Source organism: Asterias rubens, chromosome 4 (genome assembly GCF_902459465.1).
Source record: "Asterias rubens chromosome 4, eAstRub1.3, whole genome shotgun sequence".
NCBI classification, from domain to species: Eukaryota; Metazoa; Echinodermata; class Asteroidea; order Forcipulatida; family Asteriidae; genus Asterias; species Asterias rubens.
The window spans coordinates 17,773,116-17,796,781 of NC_047065.1; the positions used below are offsets into that span (position 1 = coordinate 17,773,116).

Consider the following 23,666-nt stretch of genomic DNA (forward strand, 5'->3'; position numbering starts at 1 on the left):
ACAACTTCGTATGACAAGTTTTTTTTCTTCAACTTCAAATTTAGCTCAAACTTTCACAGGTTTGTTATTTTATGCATAATTATGTTGAGATACATCAAGTGAGTACACTGGTCTTTGACACTTTCCATAAGGTGTCCAGTGTCTTTAAAAGAACTATACAGAATCGTTAAGTTTTATTTGTGCTTTCAAACAGTTGCTGGCAGTGTAATCCAGCAAAACATATTGCATGTCTCTACTGCAAAGTACAGCTACACAAAAGACTATTCTTTGACAATTACCAATATGTCCAGTGTCTTGGTGATGCACGAAGGCAGGGAGCTCGGTGAGGCGTGGTAACCGTGGATCCTGCTGTGGAGCCTTGGGGTAGTGTGGGGGAGTGTGGGGGGGAGTGTGCTCACTGAACTGTTTCAGTATGATCATGTTACAGGGGTGTGGATCATAGGGGACTGAGGGTATAGAAGACCCAAAGCAGTCTAAATAAATAATGATGTGTGGCCTAGGTGACTAAGGGTCAAGACGACCCAAAGCATAAGTGGTTGGTGACTAAGTTGGTCACGGGGGTGGAGGAGGGGGGGGGGGGGTGGTAATATGAATACTAAGTTGAGGGGTTGGTTCCTAGTGAGTGACCGCGGATATAGAAGATCCGTTGGTCGGGAGGAGGGGGAGCCAGATGTCACAGATGTGAAAGCTAATGTCTTAAGCCAATGAGATAAATTATGTCGGTATTAATTCAATTATGTGGGATAGCACTCCTGGAGCTCCGTACCCAAACTCGAGTGTGAAATGTATTGTAAATGTCGCTCTCGGTAATGTTTACACACAACCTGCTGAGTATAATTATGGGCCCCCCTGCCAAAGACACTGTAGCCTATACACAGTTCAGATCCACTGATTCGGTGCAAAGATACCATTGGATAAATACAGTGACTTAAAGCTACCGCAGCTGGGTTTGTTTTAATTGGTCTAAGGTCACCTCGGTTGGCCAATCATGGAAAGATTACTTCGGGACGTGTGTGGTACGTATTTATAACACTCCTTACTGATGGCACTCCTGGAGCTCCGTACCTGGGACCTGGGTAAATATAAATTATAAAACTTAAAAGAGTGTCGAGTCATTGTTTGCGCGTAGAAACACAAACGTAGTTACCTTCCACTTTCGTCAAGTAAAATTAAAACCATATACCCATAAAGTTAAACTTTAGAGGGTTTTCTTCCTAAAAAGGATGGGGAAGTTTATTCTTGTGATTTCTAGTTATGTTTTGTGTCTGGCCTTTTTTGGAGAAACACCAACATGGGCTCGGCCAGCTGAAGACGAAGTGAAAAATCTACCAGGAGTTGCTGGACCATTGAGTTCTAAACAATACTCGGGCTACCTGAAAGGATCTGGGACCATCAGACTCCATTACTGGTATAAATGGTTTCTTTTTCATAGTTAATAATCAATGGTATAATTACAAACAATTTAGCGTAAATTTTGGGGTGAAGAATGAAGATTTACAAAGAAATGTCATGTAGGATTCTGTGTATTTTCTAGTACTACACTCACAACCAACTTCACGCCGGTCACTCACTATAGCTACATTCAGAGTACTTCCTAGAAACTAATTAATAAGGCTCCCCTGTGAGCAGGGGAGCCTTAATAATTATAGTTTCTAGAAGTACATCCAGAGATAGAGAGCTTTTCTGTATCCTACACCGTCCTGTTTCCAAGGTATTATAATGGCTTTTTCATTGAATTGGAAAAAAATAATGATGCCATATAATATATCCTCCCCTTATTACCAGTTTTCACGCTATTATGCCTTGTTCTTTGAATTGGGAAAAAAATAATGATGCCTTATATCAACCGATGCCCTAATTACCTTCTTTTGTTAATATGAAGTATGCAAACATATTTTAAAACTTGATGGACATTGAAATGTTCACACTACACACCGATCTTCGATGACTTCAACTGGCCCCATTTGTTTTGAGTTTTTCCTGTTTTCATGGCAAACCAGAAAGCATGGTTTCCCGGTGAAGCCATACATGGAAGAAACATCTACAGTGACTACAAGTGTTCTTTGAGACTCTGTGTATGACTCTATAGCCAGCAGTTGTCTTCGTTTTATTTAAAATATTTTTTAATGAAATTTTAAAATTACCATGGTAATTTGCAAAAAATAACAAAAATAAATAATTTAATAAAAAGTGTGAATAATCATTGGCTTTCAAATCTGATTTTCATTTATTTTTTTCCCCTTTTTTTTCTCTTAAAATTTATAATAAAGCGTATAAATAAACAGTGATAATTGAATCAACAAGCTGATTGTTAAAATTTTAATATTAATAAAAATATTGATCGGAGGGTTAAAAAAAAAATTCTCAAAAAATATTAGAAAATGATATAAGGCACATGGCTTCTTTAAGCCTCTGTATTTTTTTTCCAGAATGCTCAGCAAAATATTCAGTCACATGATTTGATCACCATGAATTGTGAATTGAAAAATTAGTGTTTGATGAAACTTTTTCGGTGGGCAAATATTTTTTATATGGCCTCAACATTATGACATAATTTTGTACCTTGTAGAAATGCCTAAAATACCAAACTTTTTGCGTTTACAAGTGCAAATATCCAGTGGAGCCTTACGTGTTTCTAAGTTTTTGTCAAGGGAGAGGAGACTCTTTGCTTGGCAAATAAAACCACACAATTTGTATCTAGGGACTGTTTACATCGATCACAGAGAGGTAAAAGATTTGCCACGATTTTTGGGACACCTCGAAAACAGGACCTCCTACGATATCAACTGAGTTTGGGAAAGCAGGGTTGGCTTGTGCGTAAGCGCTCGCCTCTCACCAAGGTGACCCCGGTTCGATTCCAGTTCGGGGCCATATGTGAGTTGAGTTGTGCGTTGGTTCTCTGCTGTGCCACGAGGGTTTTCCAGACTATCCGGTTTTCCTCCCTCAGGAAAAAATCAAACACTTTCGATCTTGGCTGTGCTCAGTGGTCATAATGGGTTGATGTGGCTGGCAGCTGAATGCGCCCTTGCATGCCTGCTTCTCGAACACTTTGTAGCCGCGAGTAAGGACGATTAGCCCCCCAAATTATTATTATTATTATTATATGGTTAAAAAAATATGAAATTATGAAATACTGACGACTGAAGGGAAGACTAACTAAACCGAATGGGAAATATGTTTGTTGATAACGCCTTGAACACAGAATAAACGAAAAAATTGTGATTTTTTGAAGAAAACAAACATCCTACGACACCCGGTAATCCAATGCGGTTTCCCATTCAGGTACTGACTGGGCCCGATGTTGCTTTAAACTTGGTTATTTCATTCAACGCAACAAAGTCGTAAATAAGCCCAAAAATGTATTTTTGAAGAAAATATAGGCTAGGCCTACAAATGCAAAGTTTGACCTTCCGGTACAAAGAGAAGGAGGGGTCATACAATTATGGCGTTAACTTTTCAAATGTAGCCCCAGTCTTGATCTATCCGATGCCCAAATATGAATAAAGCTATAAAATTCAAAGACTTTCAAAGACGTTTTAGCTAATAGCAAATGGTCACTTTTTAAACTTAAAAGTCTTGTAGTTCCACACCTGACGTCAGCATGACGTAACTTGAACGGTTTTCTCTCCTTATTATTATCTAACTGTGAAGTTTCAAGTTCATACGAGTTTGGGAAAGGTGCTTTTGTTAGCATACAAGGGACGCTGAGCAGAAGAAGTATTAAGAAAAAAAAGGAAAACAACTAACAAAAATAAGAGGTTTTCGGGAAGTGTTCCGAACACCTAATTAAAGACACTGGACTGTCGGACACTATTGGTAATTGCTAAAGACCAGTCTTCTCACTTGGTGTCTCAACACATTTGCATAGAATATTAAAACAAACTTGTGAAAATTTGAGCTCAATTGGTCGTTGAAGTTGCAAGATGATAGTAAAAGAAAAAACACCCTTGTCACACGAAGTTGTGTGATTGCAGATGCTTGATTTCGAGACCTCAAAATCTAATTCTGAGGTCTTTAAATCAAATTTGTGGAAAATGACTTCTTTCTCAAAAACTATGGCACGTAAAAGGGAGCCGTTTCTCACAGTGTTTTATACCATCAACAGCTCCTCATTAATCGTTACCAACTAAGGTTTTATAATAATAATTATTTTTAAGTATTTACCAATATTGCCAAGAGTGTCCACTGCCTTTTACCTACGGTATTCATTGATTGAATATTATACACTTTCGGTACAGAAAAAAAAATAAGTTCACAGAATTACAAATAATTTACAGGGTTTACAGAAGGTAATGGTGAAAGACTTCTCTTGAAATATTGTTCCATGAAATGCTTTACTTTTTGAGAAAACATTAAAACAATATAAATTCTTGCTAGCGAGAATTACTGATTTATTTTATACACATGTCATGACACGGCGAAACGCACGGAAACAAGAGTGGGTTTTCCCATTATTTTGTCCCGACTCCGATGACTGATTGAGCCTAAATTTTCACAGGTCTGTTATTTCATATGTAAGTTGTGATACACGAAGTGTGGGACTTGGACAGTACTGTTTACCGAAAGTGTATAATGGCTTTAAAAAAAAATAATAAATTAGTTGCCTGTGTCTTCCGGTATAAACATACCAAGTGGAATTCCGTAGGTGACCACTTAGGTTGCACTCTGGAATACTTCACTTTCATTTATGTCTTTATTTTGACAGGTTTGTTGAATCACAAACGGACCCTAAGAATGATCCAGTTATTCTTTGGCTGAATGGAGGACCATCTTGCAGCTCCTTAGAAGGCTACTTGAGTGAGCTAGGACCCTACTGGGTAATGTAGACTTTATCTAGGGATTGGGCAAATGGGGTTGGGTACTGACCCTCTGAATTAGGATTTTATAGGCGGATGGCTACTTTAAATCAGTAGAATGTTTTGGGTTGAGACTAACTGCCTTGCACATCTTCAGGTACTACCAGGCTATGTCAGTCACTGGGCTGCCTGTACATCTACAGGTAATACCAGGCTATGTCATTAACTGGGCTGCCTGTACATCTTCAGGTAATACCAGGCTATGTCAGTAACTGGGTTGAACATCTTCAGGTACTACCAGGCTATGTCAGTAACTGGGCTGCCTGTACATCTACAGGTAATACCAGGCTATGTCATTAACTGGGCTGCCTGTACATCTACAGGTACTACCAGGCTATGTCAGTAACTGGGCTGCCTGTACATCTTTAGGTATTACCAGGCTATGTCAGTAACTGGGCTGCCTGTACATCTTCAGGTAAGAACAGGCTATGTCATGAGTCACTGGGCTGCCTGTACATCTACAGGTACTACCAGGCTATGTCAGTAACTGGGCTGCCTGTACATCTTCAGGTAAGAACAGGCTATGTCATGAGTCACTGGGCTGCCTGTACATCTACAGGTACTACCAGGCTATGTCAGTAACTGGGCTGCCTGTACATCTTCAGGTAAGAACAGGCTATGTCATGAGTCACTGGGCTGCCTGTACATCTACAGGTACTACCAGGCTATGTCAGTAACTGGGCTGCCTGTACATCTTCAGGTAAGAACAGGCTATGTCAGTAACTGGGCTGCCTGTACATCTTCAGGTAAGAACAGGCTATGTCAGTAACTGGGCTGCCTGTACATCTTCAGGTAAGAACAGGCTATGTCATGAGTCACTGGGCTGCCTGTACATCTACAGGTACTACCCAGATAACATTCATACATTGGGCCAACGTTGGTGTTTGTTCGGCACTGTTGGCGTTGGTATTGTGTCAGCTTTTGGCGTTGGCCCCATGTTGGTACTACGTCGCCACAATCGGCATTGGCACTATGTTTGGTTTTGACATTGGGCCAACGTTGGCTGTAGGTCGGCAGAATCACGTTGGTTTTACACTGGCGATCAATGTTGAGCCAACGTTGGTTTTTAGTAATTAAACAATATTCGGCATTGTGTTGGTATCCGACGTAGAACCAATGTTGGCTCTAGGTCGGCATTACCACATTGGTTTTACATTGGCACGCAATGTTGAGCTAACGTTGGTTATAAGTGGGACATCAATATTGGCATTGTGTTGGTTTATATTCGTAGTACCAATGTTGGCTCTAGGTCGGCATTACCACATTGGTTTTACGGTGGCACTCAATGTCGAGTCAACGTTGGTTGTAAGTGGGACATCAATGTCGGCATTGTGTTGGTTTCTGACGTAGGACCAATGTTGGCTCTAGGTCAGCATTACCACATTGATTTTACGTTGGCACTCAATGTTGAGCCAACGTTGGTTTTAAGTTGGACATCAATGTCGGCATTATATTAGTTTCCAACGTAGGACCAATGTTAGCTCTAGGTTAGTCTAGGTTCCTAGACCATTGGTGTTGCGTGCTCACACACAACCAACGTTCCGATTATGCACGGCAAAAACTGTACACGCTTGTAATGAACGAACGCTAGCGGGCTCTCTGTTTCTCTGAATTCCTGTGCTCACCATGTCCTGTGCTCACCAAGGTCTAGGACATTTGCAAATTGAAGGCGTGGCCAGACTATGCAAATGACTCGATTATTCATATCACGTGACGGGTTAAAGATGACTATTCAAACTAGACCGAGTCAAAGGTCAGTGTGATCGGCGCGCTATTTTTAATAATCTTTGCTCAAAGAGTAATTCCGTGGTCATTATAGGCCTATTAAAAGGAAAACAGTGAAATTTTAAGTATAGACTACCTATTCAGATTATGGATACGTGACGATTTGAAATCGTAAATAATGGTCAAAAATCGAACGTAAGATTAGCATTCAGCATGGAGCAATAAACTAGTTTATTGCTCCATGCATTCAGAGAGTCCGTGTAACGGACGCTTGTATGGCCCCACGGCGTGGAGCAATCGGAACGTGAAATAAGCCTTGTGGAATATCACATACCGCCCATGCCGTGTCTCGTGGGGGGGTTGGAGGTGTTAAATCCCGGGGGTATGAACTCCCAGCTTGCGGGTGTCGACTCCGTTGTTTCTTATGATCGCAACGTTCCAATATGCTCCATTTTGATTCATGGCCCCCTAATTTCTTTTTGTTAGAGTTTCAGGTAATTTTGATGATGTCAAAACGTAGGAATATCGCATCTACCTCCATGGTTATATTGACCAGACAGTGTTATTGTGTGAGTAGCTTAAAAATATTATGAGAATTTTTTATAAAAGGTTGAAATAAAAATAATGCTAAAACAAAATTCCCTCAAAGCATAATTTTGCCAAACAAAGTATTATTTTTTAATTCTGTGAATGAAGAGTTATTTTTGAGGTAATGATTAAACTGGGCAACTAGTGGAATTTATAACCTGACTATTCGCCTCAAATAACTGGGAGTTAAATAGCAGTAGTCGCCACCCGACAAGCAATCAAAATTCGCAATTTCTCATGAGTTGTTCCAAAAGATATTGTTACGACTACATTCCAAAAAATATTATATTATCAAGCCCGAGTCAAGCTACGCTTACATTCCAAGATACGCAGCTACGTTTACGTTCCAAGATACGCTAAGGTCTACGTTCCTTCAAGTTACACTATAATATCAAAAGGTACGCTATCAAGCCCGAGTCAAGCTATGCTTACGTTCCAAGATCTGCAGCTACGGTTACGTTTCAAAATACATTCTCACAAAGACGCTTTTGAATCCCTCAAGATTTCCTTCCCCCAAGATTAACAAACTTTCACTGTGAATAACACTACAGGGCCCACCAGTTAATATCTGTTTGGCAGAAAATACTGTACAAAATTTCATTACTATCCAAAAATTTAGGTGGGCACTAGGCATAAGTCTACAACATTTCAAATTTAATTAAAAATTGGCTGGTAACCAGTTTCTGCTAAGCAATACTATTTTGTGCTAACTGTAAGCAAATTGTTTAGCCAATACAGGCTTCATCAGTGTGGGCCCTGGCACGTCGGGAGCATAACGCCACGATCGCATTTCAAGCTGCATCATGGCAATGCAGGTAGTCTGGATCTGGATATTATACATAGAAAGGTTTGTGGTGGTACCTCAAACCTTTCTTTATCGTATTTCCACCATGTGGCAAAGTTTCAAATCCTACTGATCTGGACATTATTATACTCAGATAAAAACACATACCCACACACGCATGCAGAGTATAGCAAAAGTCATGCAACGCATTACTGCATGCATTTTACACTGCATGCACAACACTGATGAATTATTCATGAGCCAACTGCAACGCAGCCTCTGATTGGCTCCACCGGAAAGTCGGGGGAGATTTGCCGAAAAACAATAAAAAAGTTAAGACCCGTCGTTGCAAATGTCCTAGACCTTGGTGAGCACAGGAAATCAGAGAAACAGAGCGCCCGCTAGCGTTCGTTCATTACAAGCGTGTACATTTTTTGCCGTGCATAATCGGAACGTTGGTTGTGTGTGACCACGCAACACCAACGGTCTAGGAACCTAGACTAGCTCTAGGTTGGCATTACCACATTGGTTTTACGTTGCCACTCAATGTTGAGCCAACGTTGGTTGTACATGTAAGTGGGACATCATTATCGGCATTGTGTTGGTTTCCAACGTAGGACCAATGTTAGCTCTAGGTTGGCATTACCACATTGGTTTTACGTTGGCACTCAATGTTGAGCCAACGTTGGTTATACATGTAAGTGGGACATCAATATCGGCATTGCGTTGGTTTCCAACGTAGGACCAATGTTTGCTCTAGGTTGGCATTACCACATTGGTTTACGTTGGCACTCAATGTTGAGCCAACGTTGGTTATACATGTAAGTGGGACATCAATATCGGCATTGTGTTGGTTTCCATTGTAGGACCAATGTTAGCTCTAGGTTGGCATTACCACATTGGTTTTACGTTGGCACTCAATGTTGAGCCAACGTTGGTTATACATGTAAGTGGGACATCAATATCGGCATTGTGTTGGTTTCCATTGTAGGACCAATGTTAGCTCTAGGTTGGCATTACCACATTGGTTTTACGTTGGCACTCAATGTTGAGCCAATGTTGGTTATTAGTGGGACAGCAATATTGGCCTTCTGTTAGTTTCAAACGTAGGACCAATGTTGGCTCTAGGTCGGCATTACCACATTGGTTTTTTGTTGGCGGTCAATGTTGAGCCAACGTTGGTTAATAGTGGGACGTCAATATCAGCATTGTGTTGGTTTCCAACGTAGGACCAATGTTGGCTCTAGGTCGGCATTACCACATTGGTTTGAGCCAATGTTGGTTTTAAGTGGGAAGTCAATATCGGCATTGGGTTGGTTTCCGACGTAGGACCAATGTTGGCTCTAGGTCGGCATTACCACATTGGTTCAACGCCGGCTCTCACTGTCGAGCCAACATAAGTTATTTTGTGGGAAAGCAATAACGGCTTGTGTTGGTGAGGACGTAGGACCATTGTCGGCTCTGGGTTGGCAACATCACCATTGTTTAACGTTTGCGATCAGTGTTGAGAGAATATTGGTAGCATTAAAGCTTATTCATTGGACCAATGATGGTTTTTAGTCCATTACATTTGCCTTGGCAACGATAGCAATTGACCAACAATGTTGAGGTCGGAATTATGACAAGTTATAGCATTTTTTTGCTATAATTTTTTACATTAAAGTATGGTTTATTTATTTTAAAATGTCATCGCAGCATACCGCTGAAAACATATTTCAAAATCTTTAAAAATATTACAATAATTAATTAACTAGACATTAGGTGTTTGTGCACAAGCACAAAGCTGTTCCGTGGTCTTTTGCTTCGATTGAGTGCTTCAAAGATTATAGTTGGTCTGATTTCAAGAAATAACAGTTTTGGTCTTTGCCCAAAACTGAACAAAAAGTTGAAATTGGTTGTGTAGTTCTTGAGTTATGGGATCAAGATTACCCAAGGCTAATCTCCAATGCCAAAGGAGTCTCCCAGCAAACATCTGTATTGGCTCGATACTGGCATTTCGTTTGAAACATTGGCAATTAATAACTGCTGGCACAATTCTTTATTGGGCCATTACAGTCATGTCACTATTGACCCAGAATCAGCCCGTAATCTGGCCAGATATGACCCACTGCTGGCAGAAGGCTGGTCCAATACTCTTTGCATAGGCCCAATAACGTTCATGTCGATGCTGGCACAATTCTTTATTGGGCCATTACAGTCATGTCACTATTGACCCAGAATCAGCCCGTAATCTGGCCAGATATGACCCACTGCTGGCAGAAGGCTGGTCCAATACTCTTTGCATAGGCCCAATAACGTTCATGTCGATGCTGGCACAATTCTTTATTGGGCCATTACAGTCATGTCACTATTGACCCAGAATCAGCCCGTAATCTGGCCAGATATGACCCACTGCTGGCAGAAGGCTGGTCCAATACTCTTTGCATAGGCCCAATAACGTTCATGTCGATGCTGGCACAATTCTTTATTGGACCATTACAGTCATGTCACTATTGACCCAGAATCAGCCCGTAATCTGGCCAGATATGACCCACTGCTGGCAGAAGGCTGGCCCAGTACTCTTTGAATAGGCCCAATAACGCTCGCGCCGATGCTGGCACTTCTGTTTTGGGCCATTATAGCATGGCACTATTTGGCCCAGAATTGGCCAGCTACTGGCCAGATAATGCCACAGCTGGCAGAAGGTTGGCCAAAATGCTTTTTGCACAGTAAATGTTGCCATAACTCACCCCAGTAGGCTTACAGGCCCAATAACGTTAATAATAATAATGGTAACATTTATAAAGCGCTTTACGCCCTAACGACCCCAAAGCGCTGTAACAAGAAACGAAAAAATATTAAAAAAGATTTAAACAGAAAACGATTTGAAACTACAATAACAATATGAATGAGTTTAAGAATAACTAACAATTAAAATAAAACATAAAAACCCGAGCCAGTCAGGAGTGATTAAAAATATACACAATTTGGGTAATCTCGAAAGGTGACAATACAACTAAACCTTTGACAACTATGATCATAATATAAATTATTTAAACAAATGACAATTTAAAAAGATAGGTTTTCAGAGCCTTCTTAAAATGGTTTAGTGATTTTGCAAATTTAATGTTATCGGGGAGTTTATTCCATTCTTTTGGAGCTGCAATGGAGAAAGCTCTGTCCCCATAGGAGGACAGTGATGTACGGGATGCTTGTGGAATTGTCAGTAATCCTTTGGCACTGGATCTCAAGGAGCGGGTAGGGGCATATGGATTGAGGAGATTCCTAATGTAAACAGGTGCCATGTAGTTAAGGGACGTTCATGATGAGTTCATGCGGGCACTTCTGTATTGGGCCAACACAGTTTGCCACTATTGGCCCATAATTGGCCCGTTACTGGCCAGATTGTTCAGTGTGTAATTAATACGTTAATTAATTAAAGGCAGTGGACACTATTGGTAATTACTCAAAATAATTATTAGCATAAAACCTTTCTTGGTGACGAGTAATGGGGAGAGTATTGACATGATTGGCCCAGAAAAAGTTTTCTATATGATACCATTTTTATAAAAATGGTGTGCAGCTACAAAACCAGTATTGGCTCAATGAGAGGTTTTCTGCCTGTTTTCCCAAATGGTGTGCTGCAAAACCAGTATTGGACCAGCGCAGGTTTTCTACCGTTTCCCAAAATGGTGCACCGCTACAAAACCAGCATTTGCCCATTAAAGGTTCATCATTTTGCCGAAATGGTGTGCTGCAACAAACCAGTATTGGCCAAGAACAGGCAAACCTCCGTCCTAAGCTAACTAAAATAGTTTGCCTCTATAAAACCTACATTGGCCCAGTGCATACACTTTACTAGCAAGGACATGACGCTTGAGCGGAAGAAGGCCAGCACTGGCCCAATTCTGGCTCAATATCATCATCATAATTAACGGCACCGTATCGATACTCGACGCTGGTACATGCCACCATTGGCCCGATACTGTATTGTTTGTTAGGCTATAACTGAAAAAAAGGTTTGAAAATCAGTTGTATAGTTCTTGAGATATGGTCCCACTTCCGGTTGACCCGGAAGTAGAGGTCAACATGGTGTCGCCGAAACTGGAACAAGTTTGAAATAGGTTATATAGGTCTTGAGATCTGGTCCCAATTCAGGTTGACCCGGAAGTAGAGGTCAACATGGGGTCACGGTTTTTCAAAGTAAAAATTTAAAAGGAGTTGATCTATAACTGAAACAAAAAATGAAATTTGATTGTGTAGTATAACTGAAACAAAAAATGGGCCAACTTCCGGTTGACCCGGAAGTATACTTCTTTAGATGTGGCGCTGCTAAGATTTACTAATTAAATATGCAAATGAAGATCACATGGTTAATTAATTAAGAATTTAAAACAAAATTATGTTTAGAGTAAAGCTTATTTTTCAAGCTTCAATTTAATATATGATTTAACTCTTTTATCTTTATACTTTAGGATAATATTGGGCTTAAAGACACTGGACACTTTTGGTAATTGTCAAAGACCAGTCTTCTCACTTGGTGTTTCTCAACATGCATAAAATAACAAACCTGTGAAAACTTGAGCTCAATCGGTCATCCAAGTTGCGAGATAATAATGAAAAAAAAACCACCCTTGTCACACGAAGTTGTGCGCTTTCAGATGCTCGATTTCGAGACCTCAAATTCTAAATCTGAGGTCTCAAAATCAAATTAGTGGGAATTTTCTTTCTTTCTCTTAAACTACATTACTTAGAGGGAGCCGTTTCTCACAATGTTTTATACTATCGACCTCTCCCCATTACTCGTTACCAAAAAAGGTTTTAAGCTAATAATTATTTTGAGTAATTACCAATAGTGTCCACTGCCTTTAGAGAAAAACACGTGCACAAATCTTTTGAGGTTTTAGGCGGAAACAAAGAATAATAACAAAAAATAATAATAACAATCTCGACGAAAACAATACCTGTTCCGACAGTAGGTCAGAACAGCTAAAAAGCTTTACAATAGAAAATATGATACAAAATCACAAAACAAAGGCCTGGCCGAAATGTTCAAATAATTGATCGGGTTTCATATCAATTGCCAATCATTTTGGGACACCATTGGAAACAGAACGTTGATACATTGCATGCTGTTGGGGTTGGTTTGCTTGTTTGTTTGTTTGTTTTTTTGCAAACAGACAAAGCTTTCAAATGGAAAACGTTGGAGTTGTGTCGAAATGTTGCATAGTTATATGTTGGAATTAGGTCAGCGGTCTGATGTTTCGTCGTCAACCATTTATAACAAGAATCATACTACGACAAATGAGTCAGGGGATATGACAAAAATGTGGTTAAGTGTGTCTGTCTGGTCATAAAATAGATTAAATGTCTTTGCTTGTTAGTTATAGGACAAGTTTGATGGTCAGAATCATTGCTAATGTTTAAGTTTTTTATAGGAATTGGCAATCAAATGTCATTAATCCCGAAAATATAGTTGAGCCAACGTTGAGCCAACTATGGGCCAACATTGACATAAATGCAAATTTGTGGGCGGGGGCTTAGAATTGTGTGAATATTTACTTTGATAATATCACAACAATTTGGGTGAGTTTAAGTTATCCAAGGCAAATTTGTGTATTTTTGTGTATAATTCTTTTGTAAGAAAATATGAACATCAAAAGTACAAACAAACATTTGTAATTCAACATTGTTAATTAGGAAGTACACAGTTTGAACTAACAACAAACCATGAATGGAAATTCTATGGATCCTGACCTATAAATACAAAACAAACAGTGCATAAGGATGCATAGGCATGTATTATAGATTGTAGTCAGTTTAGAAAGTATTTAGTTATTGGTATCGTAAATTACAAGTAAATAATAAAACTGATAAGTAGCTGTTCACAGACTCTAACTAGGCCTACTTGAATTAATCATAAAGATAATTCAGTTCATGAACAGAAATATAAACTCAAAGTCAATATTTTTGAATAATGATACGTTGGCTCAATGTTTAGCCAACATAAAGATTATTAGTGGGGCCAATGTTGGGCTAACTTTAACATTGGCCCAATGTTATGCCGATGAGCAAAAGTACATTGGGCCAATATTGGTAGTAATCAACATTGGCCAAACATAAACATTTCATTGGTTCTATACGTTGGCCAATGTTTGCGTTGGGCCAACGTTGGCCCAATTTTAACATTGGCTCAACGTAACCCCTATGAGCAAAAGTATGTTGGGCCAACGTCGACAGCCAACGTTGGCCAAATGAAACTGTTCTGTTGGCAGAATGATGTTGGCTCAATGTTTGATTAAGTTGGCCTGATATTGGTTCAATGTTTTAACATACATGGGCAAGACATTGGCCCAATGTTGAGCCAATTTCTACGTTGGGCCAACGTTGGGCCAACTTTTACATTGGCCCAACATAAGACCGATGAGCAAAAGTATGTTGGGCCAATGTTGACAGCCAATGTTGGTCCAATGAAAGTGTTCCGTTGGCCCAACGTTGGTTCTATGTTGTGATGCTATCTGGGTACCAGGCTATGTCAATAACTGGGCTGCCTGCACATCTACAGGTAATACCAGGCTATGTCCTTAACTGGGCTGTATGTACATCTTCAGGTATTACCAGGCTCTGTCAGTAACTGGGCTGCCTGTACATCTTCAGGTAATACCAGGCTATGTCAGTCACTGGGCTGCCTGTACATCTTCAGGTAATACCAGGCTATGTCAGTAACTGGGCTGCCTGTACATCTTCAGGTTTTACCAGGCTATGTCAGTAACTGGGCTGCCTGTACATCTACAGGTAATACCAGGCTATGTCAGTAACTGGGCTGCCTGTACATCTACAGGTAATACCCGGCTATGTCATTAACTGGGCTGCCTGTACATCTTTAGGTACTACCAGGCTATGTCAGTAACTGGGCTGCCTGTACATCTACAGGTACTACCAGGCTATGTCAGTAACTGGGCTGCCTGTACATCTACAGGTAGTACCAGGCTATGTCAGTAACTGGGCTGCCTGTACATCTTCAGGTAATACCAGGCTATGTCAGTAACTGGGCTGCCTGTACATCTACAGGTAATACCAGGCTATGTCATTAACTGGGCTGCCTGTACATCTTTAGGTACTACCAGGCTATGTCAGTAACTGGGCTGCCTGTACATCTACAGGTAATACCAGGCTATGTCAGTAACTGGGCTGCCTGTACATCTACAGGTAATACCCGGCTATGTCATTAACTGGGCTGCCTGTACATCTTTAGGTACTACCAGGCTATGTCAGTAACTGGGCTGCCTGTACATCTACAGGTACTACCAGGCTATGTCAGTAACTGGGCTGCCTGTACATCTACAGGTAGTACCAGGCTATGTCAGTAACTGGGCTGCCTGTACATCTTCAGGTAATACCAGGCTATGTCAGTAACTGGGCTGCCTGTACATCTACAGGTAATACCAGGCTATGTCATTAACTGGGCTGCCTGTACATCTTTAGGTACTACCAGGCTATGTCAGTAACTGGGCTGCCTGTACATCTTCAGGTAATACCAGGCTATGTCAGTAACTGGGCTGCCTGTTCATCTTCAGGTACTACCAGGCTAGGTCAGTAACTGGGTTGTTCATCTTCAGGTACTCCCAGGCTATGTCAGTAACTGGGCTGCCTGTTCATCTTCAGGTACTACCAGGCTATGTCAGTAACTTGGTTGTTCATCTCCAGGTACTCCCAGGCTATGTCAGTAACTGGGCTGCCTGTTCATCTTTAGGTACTACCAGGCTATGTCATTAACTGGGCTGCCTGTACATCTACAGGTACTACCAGGCTATGTCAGTAACTGGGCTGCCTGTACATCTACAGGTAATACCAGGCTATGTCAGTAACTGGGCTGCCTGTTCATCTACAGGTAATACCAGGCTATGTCAGTAACTGGGCTGCCTGTACATCTTCAGGTACTACCAGGCTATGTCAGTAACTGGGCTGCCTGTACATCTACAGGTAATACCAGGCTATGTCAGTAACTGGGCTGCCTGTACATCTTCAGGTAATACCAGGCTATGTCAGTAACTGGGCTGCCTGTACTTAAAACTGTTGTACTTCAGAAATAATTATTTTTGACAAAAATTGTTTCTAAGGCCTATTTTTTTTTACAGGTTAACAGCTACGGCAACAAGACCTTGTCTGTTAATGACGACAGTTGGACTAAAGTTGCTAATGTCATATTTCTGGAGTCACCGGCAGGTGTTGGCTTCTCATATAATGAGAATAAAAACTACACTACAGATGATGATCAGGTATTGCATACATTCATTAGGTGTTTGTAGCACACATTATGTTAATAAGGTGATGCATATATATTCATTCTGTGTTGCCCAACTTAAATGCTAAAAAGGTGATGCATTTTCATTAGCTGTTGCAAAACGTTAATGACAACACAGTAAAGCATAGTCATCATGTGTTGCACAGCAAGTTGCAACGCATGATTCAAGTTTTGCAAATTTCCATTGGATCGTTTCATTCCCTGGTCTGATAAAGAAATGAAAAGTTCTTGCATATTCATGAGTCAAAACATGTGCTTATGTTTCAACCATTGCTATCCAAGTGATGATTGTAATCTGTAAATTGTTCTTTCATTTCTTCCAGACGGCAGAAAATAATTTGTTGGCCCTTGAGGATTTTTTCCAGAAGTTTCCAAACATGGCAAGCAATGAATTCTTTATTGCTGGGGAGAGTTATGCTGGCATTTATATCCCAACCCTTGCAGTCAAAGTCATGAAAACACAGATTAATTTCAAGGTAAGATTGTTGTAATGTCAATATGTCCTCATTACTAGTTGAAACACATTTTAGATTGGAATTCAGGTCCAACAGGTCAAACCACCAATAATCGCAAGACCACTGGACGCACTGAGCATGCCCAGTAATGAATAAGGCTTGTTTGAATCTTGTAAAAGAAAAAGCTCATTAGAACATCAATTAAGATCCAAACCCATCCATGTAGTTGCACTACAGCCAAGTTTGATGGACTTATTTTGTTTTCATGACAGGGGTTTGCTATCGGTAATGGCTTTGTAGATGCTAAGGTTTTGAGTGAAACCAAAGTGGAGTACGCTTACTACCATGCCCTTATAGGGGAAAGGTGAGAAATATCAATTATATTTCCTAACTGAAGTTATGTTTATAAAAAGGTTTGCGGTATAAAACACCATGTAATAATGACTATCTCTAATGAGTTGGGGTGGTTCTGAAAAGAACCGTTGGTTTCAACTTAACGTTTCGATCAGTATGCTGTGATCTTCTGGAGAAAGCAGAATTTATGTATGAACATTCCTGAGTGTCTGGTCATTTCTACTGCATAGACTTTGCCAGGGTGAACACAGGTTGGTCAAAGTAATGACTGGATTTGTCATGGATTCAGAAATTGTACAGTTTGTATCTCAACATCCATGCTTGATCATACCAGGAGTGGGGACTTCTCAAAGAATAGAAGAGAGTTCTTTTGTCTTTTGAATGCGCTATAACTACCCATCTAAGCACCTCTCGACTGGAAATATAACACGTATACAATCTCGCACCGTCTTTAAAGTTTAGGCGTAGCAGCTGTTGGGAAAGAGTGTGCTTTTCCTTTCCGGAAAGGTGGTATTATGCACAGTGTATGCTGTATGTTTTGTATCAGAATTAACAATCCCCCATACTTCCAAAATTTTTTGAAACTCATTGAAAGTGTCTTTTACACTGGTCTATAGTCTCCATGGTGTGAGATAGTGATGTTTGTTTGCTTAAAATTGTGTTTTTATCTAGTAAAAAACAGTCAATATTTGTTTTATAACACCCCAAAAATTTCTCTAAATACTGTACTATTATTATTAAGTTACAGACCTGAATGCTACAATCCACGGACGACGCGAATACAGATTGCAAAAACTTTTACTATACTTTGCTGCATGTAGTGTCGTGCAATCCGAAATGGTAACAGACTATTAATTTATCATCCTCGTACACTCAACGGACGTCTGGGTACTGCACGCCATGTGCTAGTCTTCGGACTAGCGCACGGCAAACCGCCGCACTATCACACGGCCATTGTCTAGCAAAACTAAGACATGTCATGTGACGCGCTCTAAACCAATGAGCAGTCAGAATACTTGTAAGGGGTGTAATAATAATTAATAGACCCTTAATAGGAAGCCCTGTGCTAAAAATGGTGCTTTTGTTCACCGTGTAGAACACAACCTGCAACTAAAGGTGGCCATGATATTTTACACTAAGCTACCTGATTACTAGTTCTGTCTTTCTGGTGATGTAGAGTCATTAAAAAAAATGGTAAAAAATATTTTTTTTTTCATTAAAGACCTGCTTGAACGAATATGTCAAGTCGTAAACTTTGCTGAAATTCACTTAAAATGTTTTCAAAGAATAGGGAAATCGAGTCATATGACTATAAAAAGATTTCAATTGTGTAAAAAAACAATCATTTTGAATGCCCTTATCCAGGGCTTTTAGGAGAGATTTGCGAAAAGCCCTGTTAGGTAATCACTCTCAAAACGTCATCTCTGGGAGCTCAAATTTGTAAAGCCGCTTTGTTGCAGCGTGGAGGCATAACAAAGCAAGCTCCCAGAGATGACGTCAGCGGCATTGTCCTTTGACGCGCGTTCTCAACGGCAGAAGTGTTTTTAGTTTTTCAAAACCTTTCGGTTGGGGGCCTGATTTTTTAATCGATAATTACGAAAATTTCAGAAGTATACACATATCAAAATTACATTAAAATGGTGAACAAGAGCATTATAAACAAGTTAAAATACCATTTCCGTTGAAAACATTCCGCTCAGGTAGCTGTTTAACATTTGTTTAATTCATCATATTATGTAATTTTCTTTTGTTCATCTGAGCACTTACAGACTTTCTTTTGGATGTGTTAAGCGCTATATGAATGCTTTCGTTTTGTTTTTATCCATATATAAATACAGTTGTTGATTTATATAACACCATATATGAAGTCACTTGGTTGTTTGTTTGATTTTGACAGCCTTTGGAAAAGGTATCAAACAACCTGTGGGTCAAGCAGTAAACCATCGACTGAATGTGCTCAATTAGTAAGTAGGACTTATTCAGTATTGTGTTTCAGAAACTCTTATATCCCTGTCATATTGGTTTATTTTGAATTCTGCAGAATCTTATTTTATAATTAATGATGTGATTAAATTTAGATTTTTTGTGAGTTGTCAGATAATGTACAGTTCGGCAACTGATAGTTGCACTATACAATGATACAAAGACTAGGGATTAAAACAAAAAATCTTAAAAACTGCACTTAACAGAGATACATTTAAAATTTTTATAAAAAGAGAAAAAGAAAGTATATGACAAAGATGTCCAGGCTAGTGAATTGTGTTTTCTTTTCAGGAAGAAAAAGAAAACCCTTCAGTACAATTGCCACACAGTAAATCAACAAATTGCTTTTAAGAAATGTGTAATTGGAAATCACACAATCAAAAGACAACTAAAAAAAACCCAGTTTTTTTAAGAGTTTAAAAAATTGTTAAAACAGCCAATAAAGGATGATCTCAAATTATAGATATTAAAGTTTTCTTATAGCTGCAGTCCATATGAAACATTAAAAAATATAACGAGTCTCTTACCTCTCTCTAAAACATGGTAAAAATGGGTTTTTCTCCAGAATGCTCCAAGCCAAATTTCTGAAAAACATGGGGTCAAACAAACCCGCGCAATAAAGGAATCGTGACGTCAGTGGCTGCTATTTGATGTGGAAAATAGCGCCCTCAGTTTGCCAAAGCTGGAGAACAGTGTTCAAACACAATTAGGGGAAATCGTCACTGGCGTCAAGGGGTCATTATAATAGATAAGCCGTTTTTTACTCTCGGCTGAAAAAGCTGCGCGGCATGGTTATTAACCGGTATCTACGATTTCTATTTGGCCATAAAAAGGTAATAGTTGAAATATTGAGATCATCCTTTATTGGCTGTTTAATACCTTTGTATATTTATTGAAATGTTCATTGGACTTTGTTAACATGTCGTATTAAATGAAAATACTTCAATCCTTTTGAGAATTTATAAATTGATTTGGATTGATTAATTTATAGAAGCGGGAAATTAACGAGCTGATTGAGCACAGTGGTATCAATCCATATGATATAACTGGTGATTGTAACGGGAGTTATTCTAACTCAGACTTAGCTTCAATCTCTATATTGGACTTCATGGATCCTGAAGCCTCAGTGGGGACAGTGGTAAGAAACAAGTTGGTTGTTCTCTTTAATTTCAAAATAAGCTGATTAACCCTTTGCGCGCTATCGGCGACCACAGTCGCCGAGCTTGTTTATTCCCTGCACGCTGTTGGCGACTCCAGTCGCCCAGTAGTACTGCGAGTACATAGATGAGGAATTCTGGGAAACTATTGACCCCTGACCCTCATCCAGCTGCATGTATCTAGCTATGCATGTATGCAACGATATTACGTCTGGAAAAAATGATCATTTGTCCCAAATTTTCTCACATTTCCGATCAAAAAGCTAAGACAAATGGGGACACAATGGACGTCCATGCAGCATTTCTGGAAAATTTTCAATGACTCAGACTCCGGTGAATCAGACTTTGAAGAGTTTTTTCCGAGAGATTCTGATGCGTTGAGAATGCTGTATGTGTACTGTGTACGTGTACTGTGTATGTGTCAGTGATAACGATGTATATGAACACGACAATGGGTCTGGATCGGACAATGGCCCCGATCAAAATCGACAGCAACTAGGCTTGGCGGCCGGTGATAGAATAGTGGTAATGAAAGAAGCATATCTCGGTTATTCTTTATCCAAAAAACATAATGTTTACTGCATTAGATGGGAAATAAAATGCTGAGTATAAAACTTATTTTGCAATTTAGCCCAAAACACTTTCTTCACAGAGTAAAAGTCTTGAGAAAAAAATGTATGTGCATTTTAGTAGCGCCACACAGGAAATTCAGCACCAGGGGATTACTGTGTGTACAGCCTCGTAGTGTGCTAAGGGTTAAAGGAGGATTTAGGTTAACTGGTTAAGTTCCTGATTGACCATTTTTTGATCTGTAAATTACAGAATTTGAGGTCATTCCTATTTTGTGTTGATAATAACCTTGACAATAACAAATATTTAAATCAATTGTCTATTGGTTTCAGAGTAAGAAGTTTCCAGGGTATAGGAGTCCATTCCTTCCTTGTGTTAATAACATCGATATTGAAGAATACTTAAATTAATTATTTATTGTTTTCAGAGTAAGAAGTTTCCAGGGTATACAATAGGAGTCCATTCCTTCCTTGTTTTAATAACATCGATATTGAAGAATACTTAAATTAATTATTTATTGTTTTCAGAGTAAGAAGTTTCCAGGGTATAGGAGTCCATTCCTTCCTTGTGTTAATAACATCGATATTGAAGAATACTTAAATTAATTATTTATTGTTTTCAGAGTAAGAAGTTTCCAGGGTATAGGAGTCCATTCCTTCCTTGTGTTAATAACATCGATATTGAAGAATACTTAAATTAATTATTTATTGTTTTCAGAGTAAGAAGTTTCCAGGGTATAGGAGTCCATTCCTTCCTTGTGTTAATAACGTCGATATTGAAGAATACTTAAATTAATTATTTATTGTTTTTAGAGTAAGAAGTTTCCAGGGTATAGGAGTCCATTCCTTCCTTGTGTTAATAACGTCAATCTTGAAGAATACTTAAATTAATTATTTATTGTTTTCAGAGTAAGAAGTTTCCAGGGTATAGGAGTCCATTCCTTCCTTGTGTTAATAACGTCGATATTGAAGAATACTTAAATCAGCCGGATGTTAAGACAGCTCTACATATTCCAGACTTTATCACTCAGAAGTGGACTCTTTGCAAGTAAGTAATTTGAAGGCTTGTGTGGTTTAAATCAAAGATTTAGTGATGAAAATTTTAAGATTAGTTTGAACACTTTTAAGTTTTCGAACTTATCTTAAAAGTTTCAATTAAAATTGTTTGATATGGCTTTTTTGTCATTGTTTTCTGTCATGTGAACATTCTCTCTCGTTGTTCTGAGCTGAGCAGTTTGGCACAATACAAATACTCTTGATTATTGTTGTTATTGTTGTTATTATTTCAGCATGATTCACGTCAAACAACCCTTTGGTTTTACTTCTATTGCTAGCCCCCAAAATAAGAGAATGAGAAACAGTCTTTATAAAAAATGTTATATATTCTTTCTTTGCAGTCCTGAGTTGGCAGCCATTTACACAAACCTATACAACACAACAATTCCATTATTCCAAACTCTACTACCGAACTACCGAGCCCTTCTTTACAACGGAGATGCAGACATCGTATGCAACTTTCTTGGTGATCAGAAGTTTGTAGAGGAATTAGGACAACCAGTCCTTGGTAATCGTAGAGCCTGGAGGTATAGGACTCAAGTGGCTGGATTTGTTAAGGAGTATAAGCAAATAACCTTCATGACAGTCAAGGACTCTGGCCATATGGTACCCCAGGTTACCCCTGGACCAGCATTGCAAATGATCACCAACTTCCTAAACAACAAACCGCAATAAAATGGATTGATGTCCAATATCTATATGAGGCTTTTATTTTTATGATAACTTTTGTATGTTTTTATGCTGCCTTGACAGATAAATTTCAGCATTGATGACATGGTCAAAACTTTAAAGGAACACATTGCCTTGGTTCGGTCTATTAAAAGCGTTTGTAACCGTTTGTTATAAAATGCATCTGGTTGGAAAGATGTTTTAACCCTCTTGTGCGCAATGGCCTCAATTGTGGACACAAACTATTTCACTCACTGTAACACATCCAAACAAGCTAGAACTATAGTTTGTATACCACCCTGTGCAGTAAAGGCCCCTGCATCTGTTTGTCGCCCTCAAGTGGCAGATAGAACTGCCCTTTCAGTGAATGGCCATCATGTTTACTTAGTTCAGTGGTCATACTATGCACGTCGAAAACCAAAAGTTTTCGCGAATAATTTTCAGCTTTCTTGCGAAGATAAGTTGGTAAAAAAAATATGATTGGTTTTCATATACTCTATACAATCTATCTGTCAACATAGTAATCTCAAATCATGTCACATTTGTGAGAGGCCCATCGATTTATACATGTCCTCATTTGAGGACACTGCGCAATACTGCACCAAAAATTGCAATATGAACAGCGCCCTCTATGCCGTTTGTTTACACACATACCATAGTAAAGAGGGCGGGGCTGCATGGGGAAGGGGAGTGATTAAGGGGAGAGGGTGGGTAGGGGAGGGGAAGGAGAAGGCAGACAAATCATTTCTGAACAATAGAACCATAGGCAGCCACTTATAATGTCCTCAAAGTGTGTTTTGTTGTTCTAGTGACCTATACTACCAGCTCAACGAAAGATTGTACTCAACTGGGTGGGGATGGGAGGGAGTTTGAGGGGTAGGGGGGGAGGGAAGGAAGTTGGGTGGGGGTGGGGAGAGGATAGGGAGAGTCAAACTTCTTGAACAAAACACTGCAGCATGCCTATAATGGCATATTCGCAGGTGAACAGTTTATTGTTAATGGTGTTGGTTTCATGTCATCATGGCGCAGTGTCCTCAAATGAGGACGTTTGAATAACTCATTAACAGATCAATTAAAAAAAAAAAAAAAATTACACGACTTTAACTACTCGATTTAAATCGAAAAGCAAATTTTGTTTTTTTTGAACACTTAGAAAATAAATTGCGCATGAGAGGGAAGTAGAATT

At 39.4% G+C, this 23,666-nt stretch overlaps 1 protein-coding gene across 1 annotated transcript; it reads left to right on the forward strand.

The window, feature by feature from the left end:
• The first annotated feature begins 1,127 nt into the window (after positions 1-1,127).
• LOC117288990 (lysosomal protective protein-like) lies at positions 1,128-23,159 on the forward strand. Its single transcript, XM_033769868.1, has 10 exons — positions 1,128-1,408; positions 4,706-4,817; positions 16,071-16,211; positions 16,561-16,713; positions 16,965-17,056; positions 18,944-19,010; positions 20,021-20,167; positions 21,089-21,157; positions 21,664-21,803; positions 22,153-23,159. Exons 1-10 carry the CDS (start codon positions 1,224-1,226, stop codon positions 22,484-22,486), a joined length of 1,440 nt encoding a protein of 479 aa, XP_033625759.1. The 5' UTR covers positions 1,128-1,223; the 3' UTR covers positions 22,487-23,159.
• The last annotated feature ends 507 nt before the right edge of the window (positions 23,160-23,666 follow it).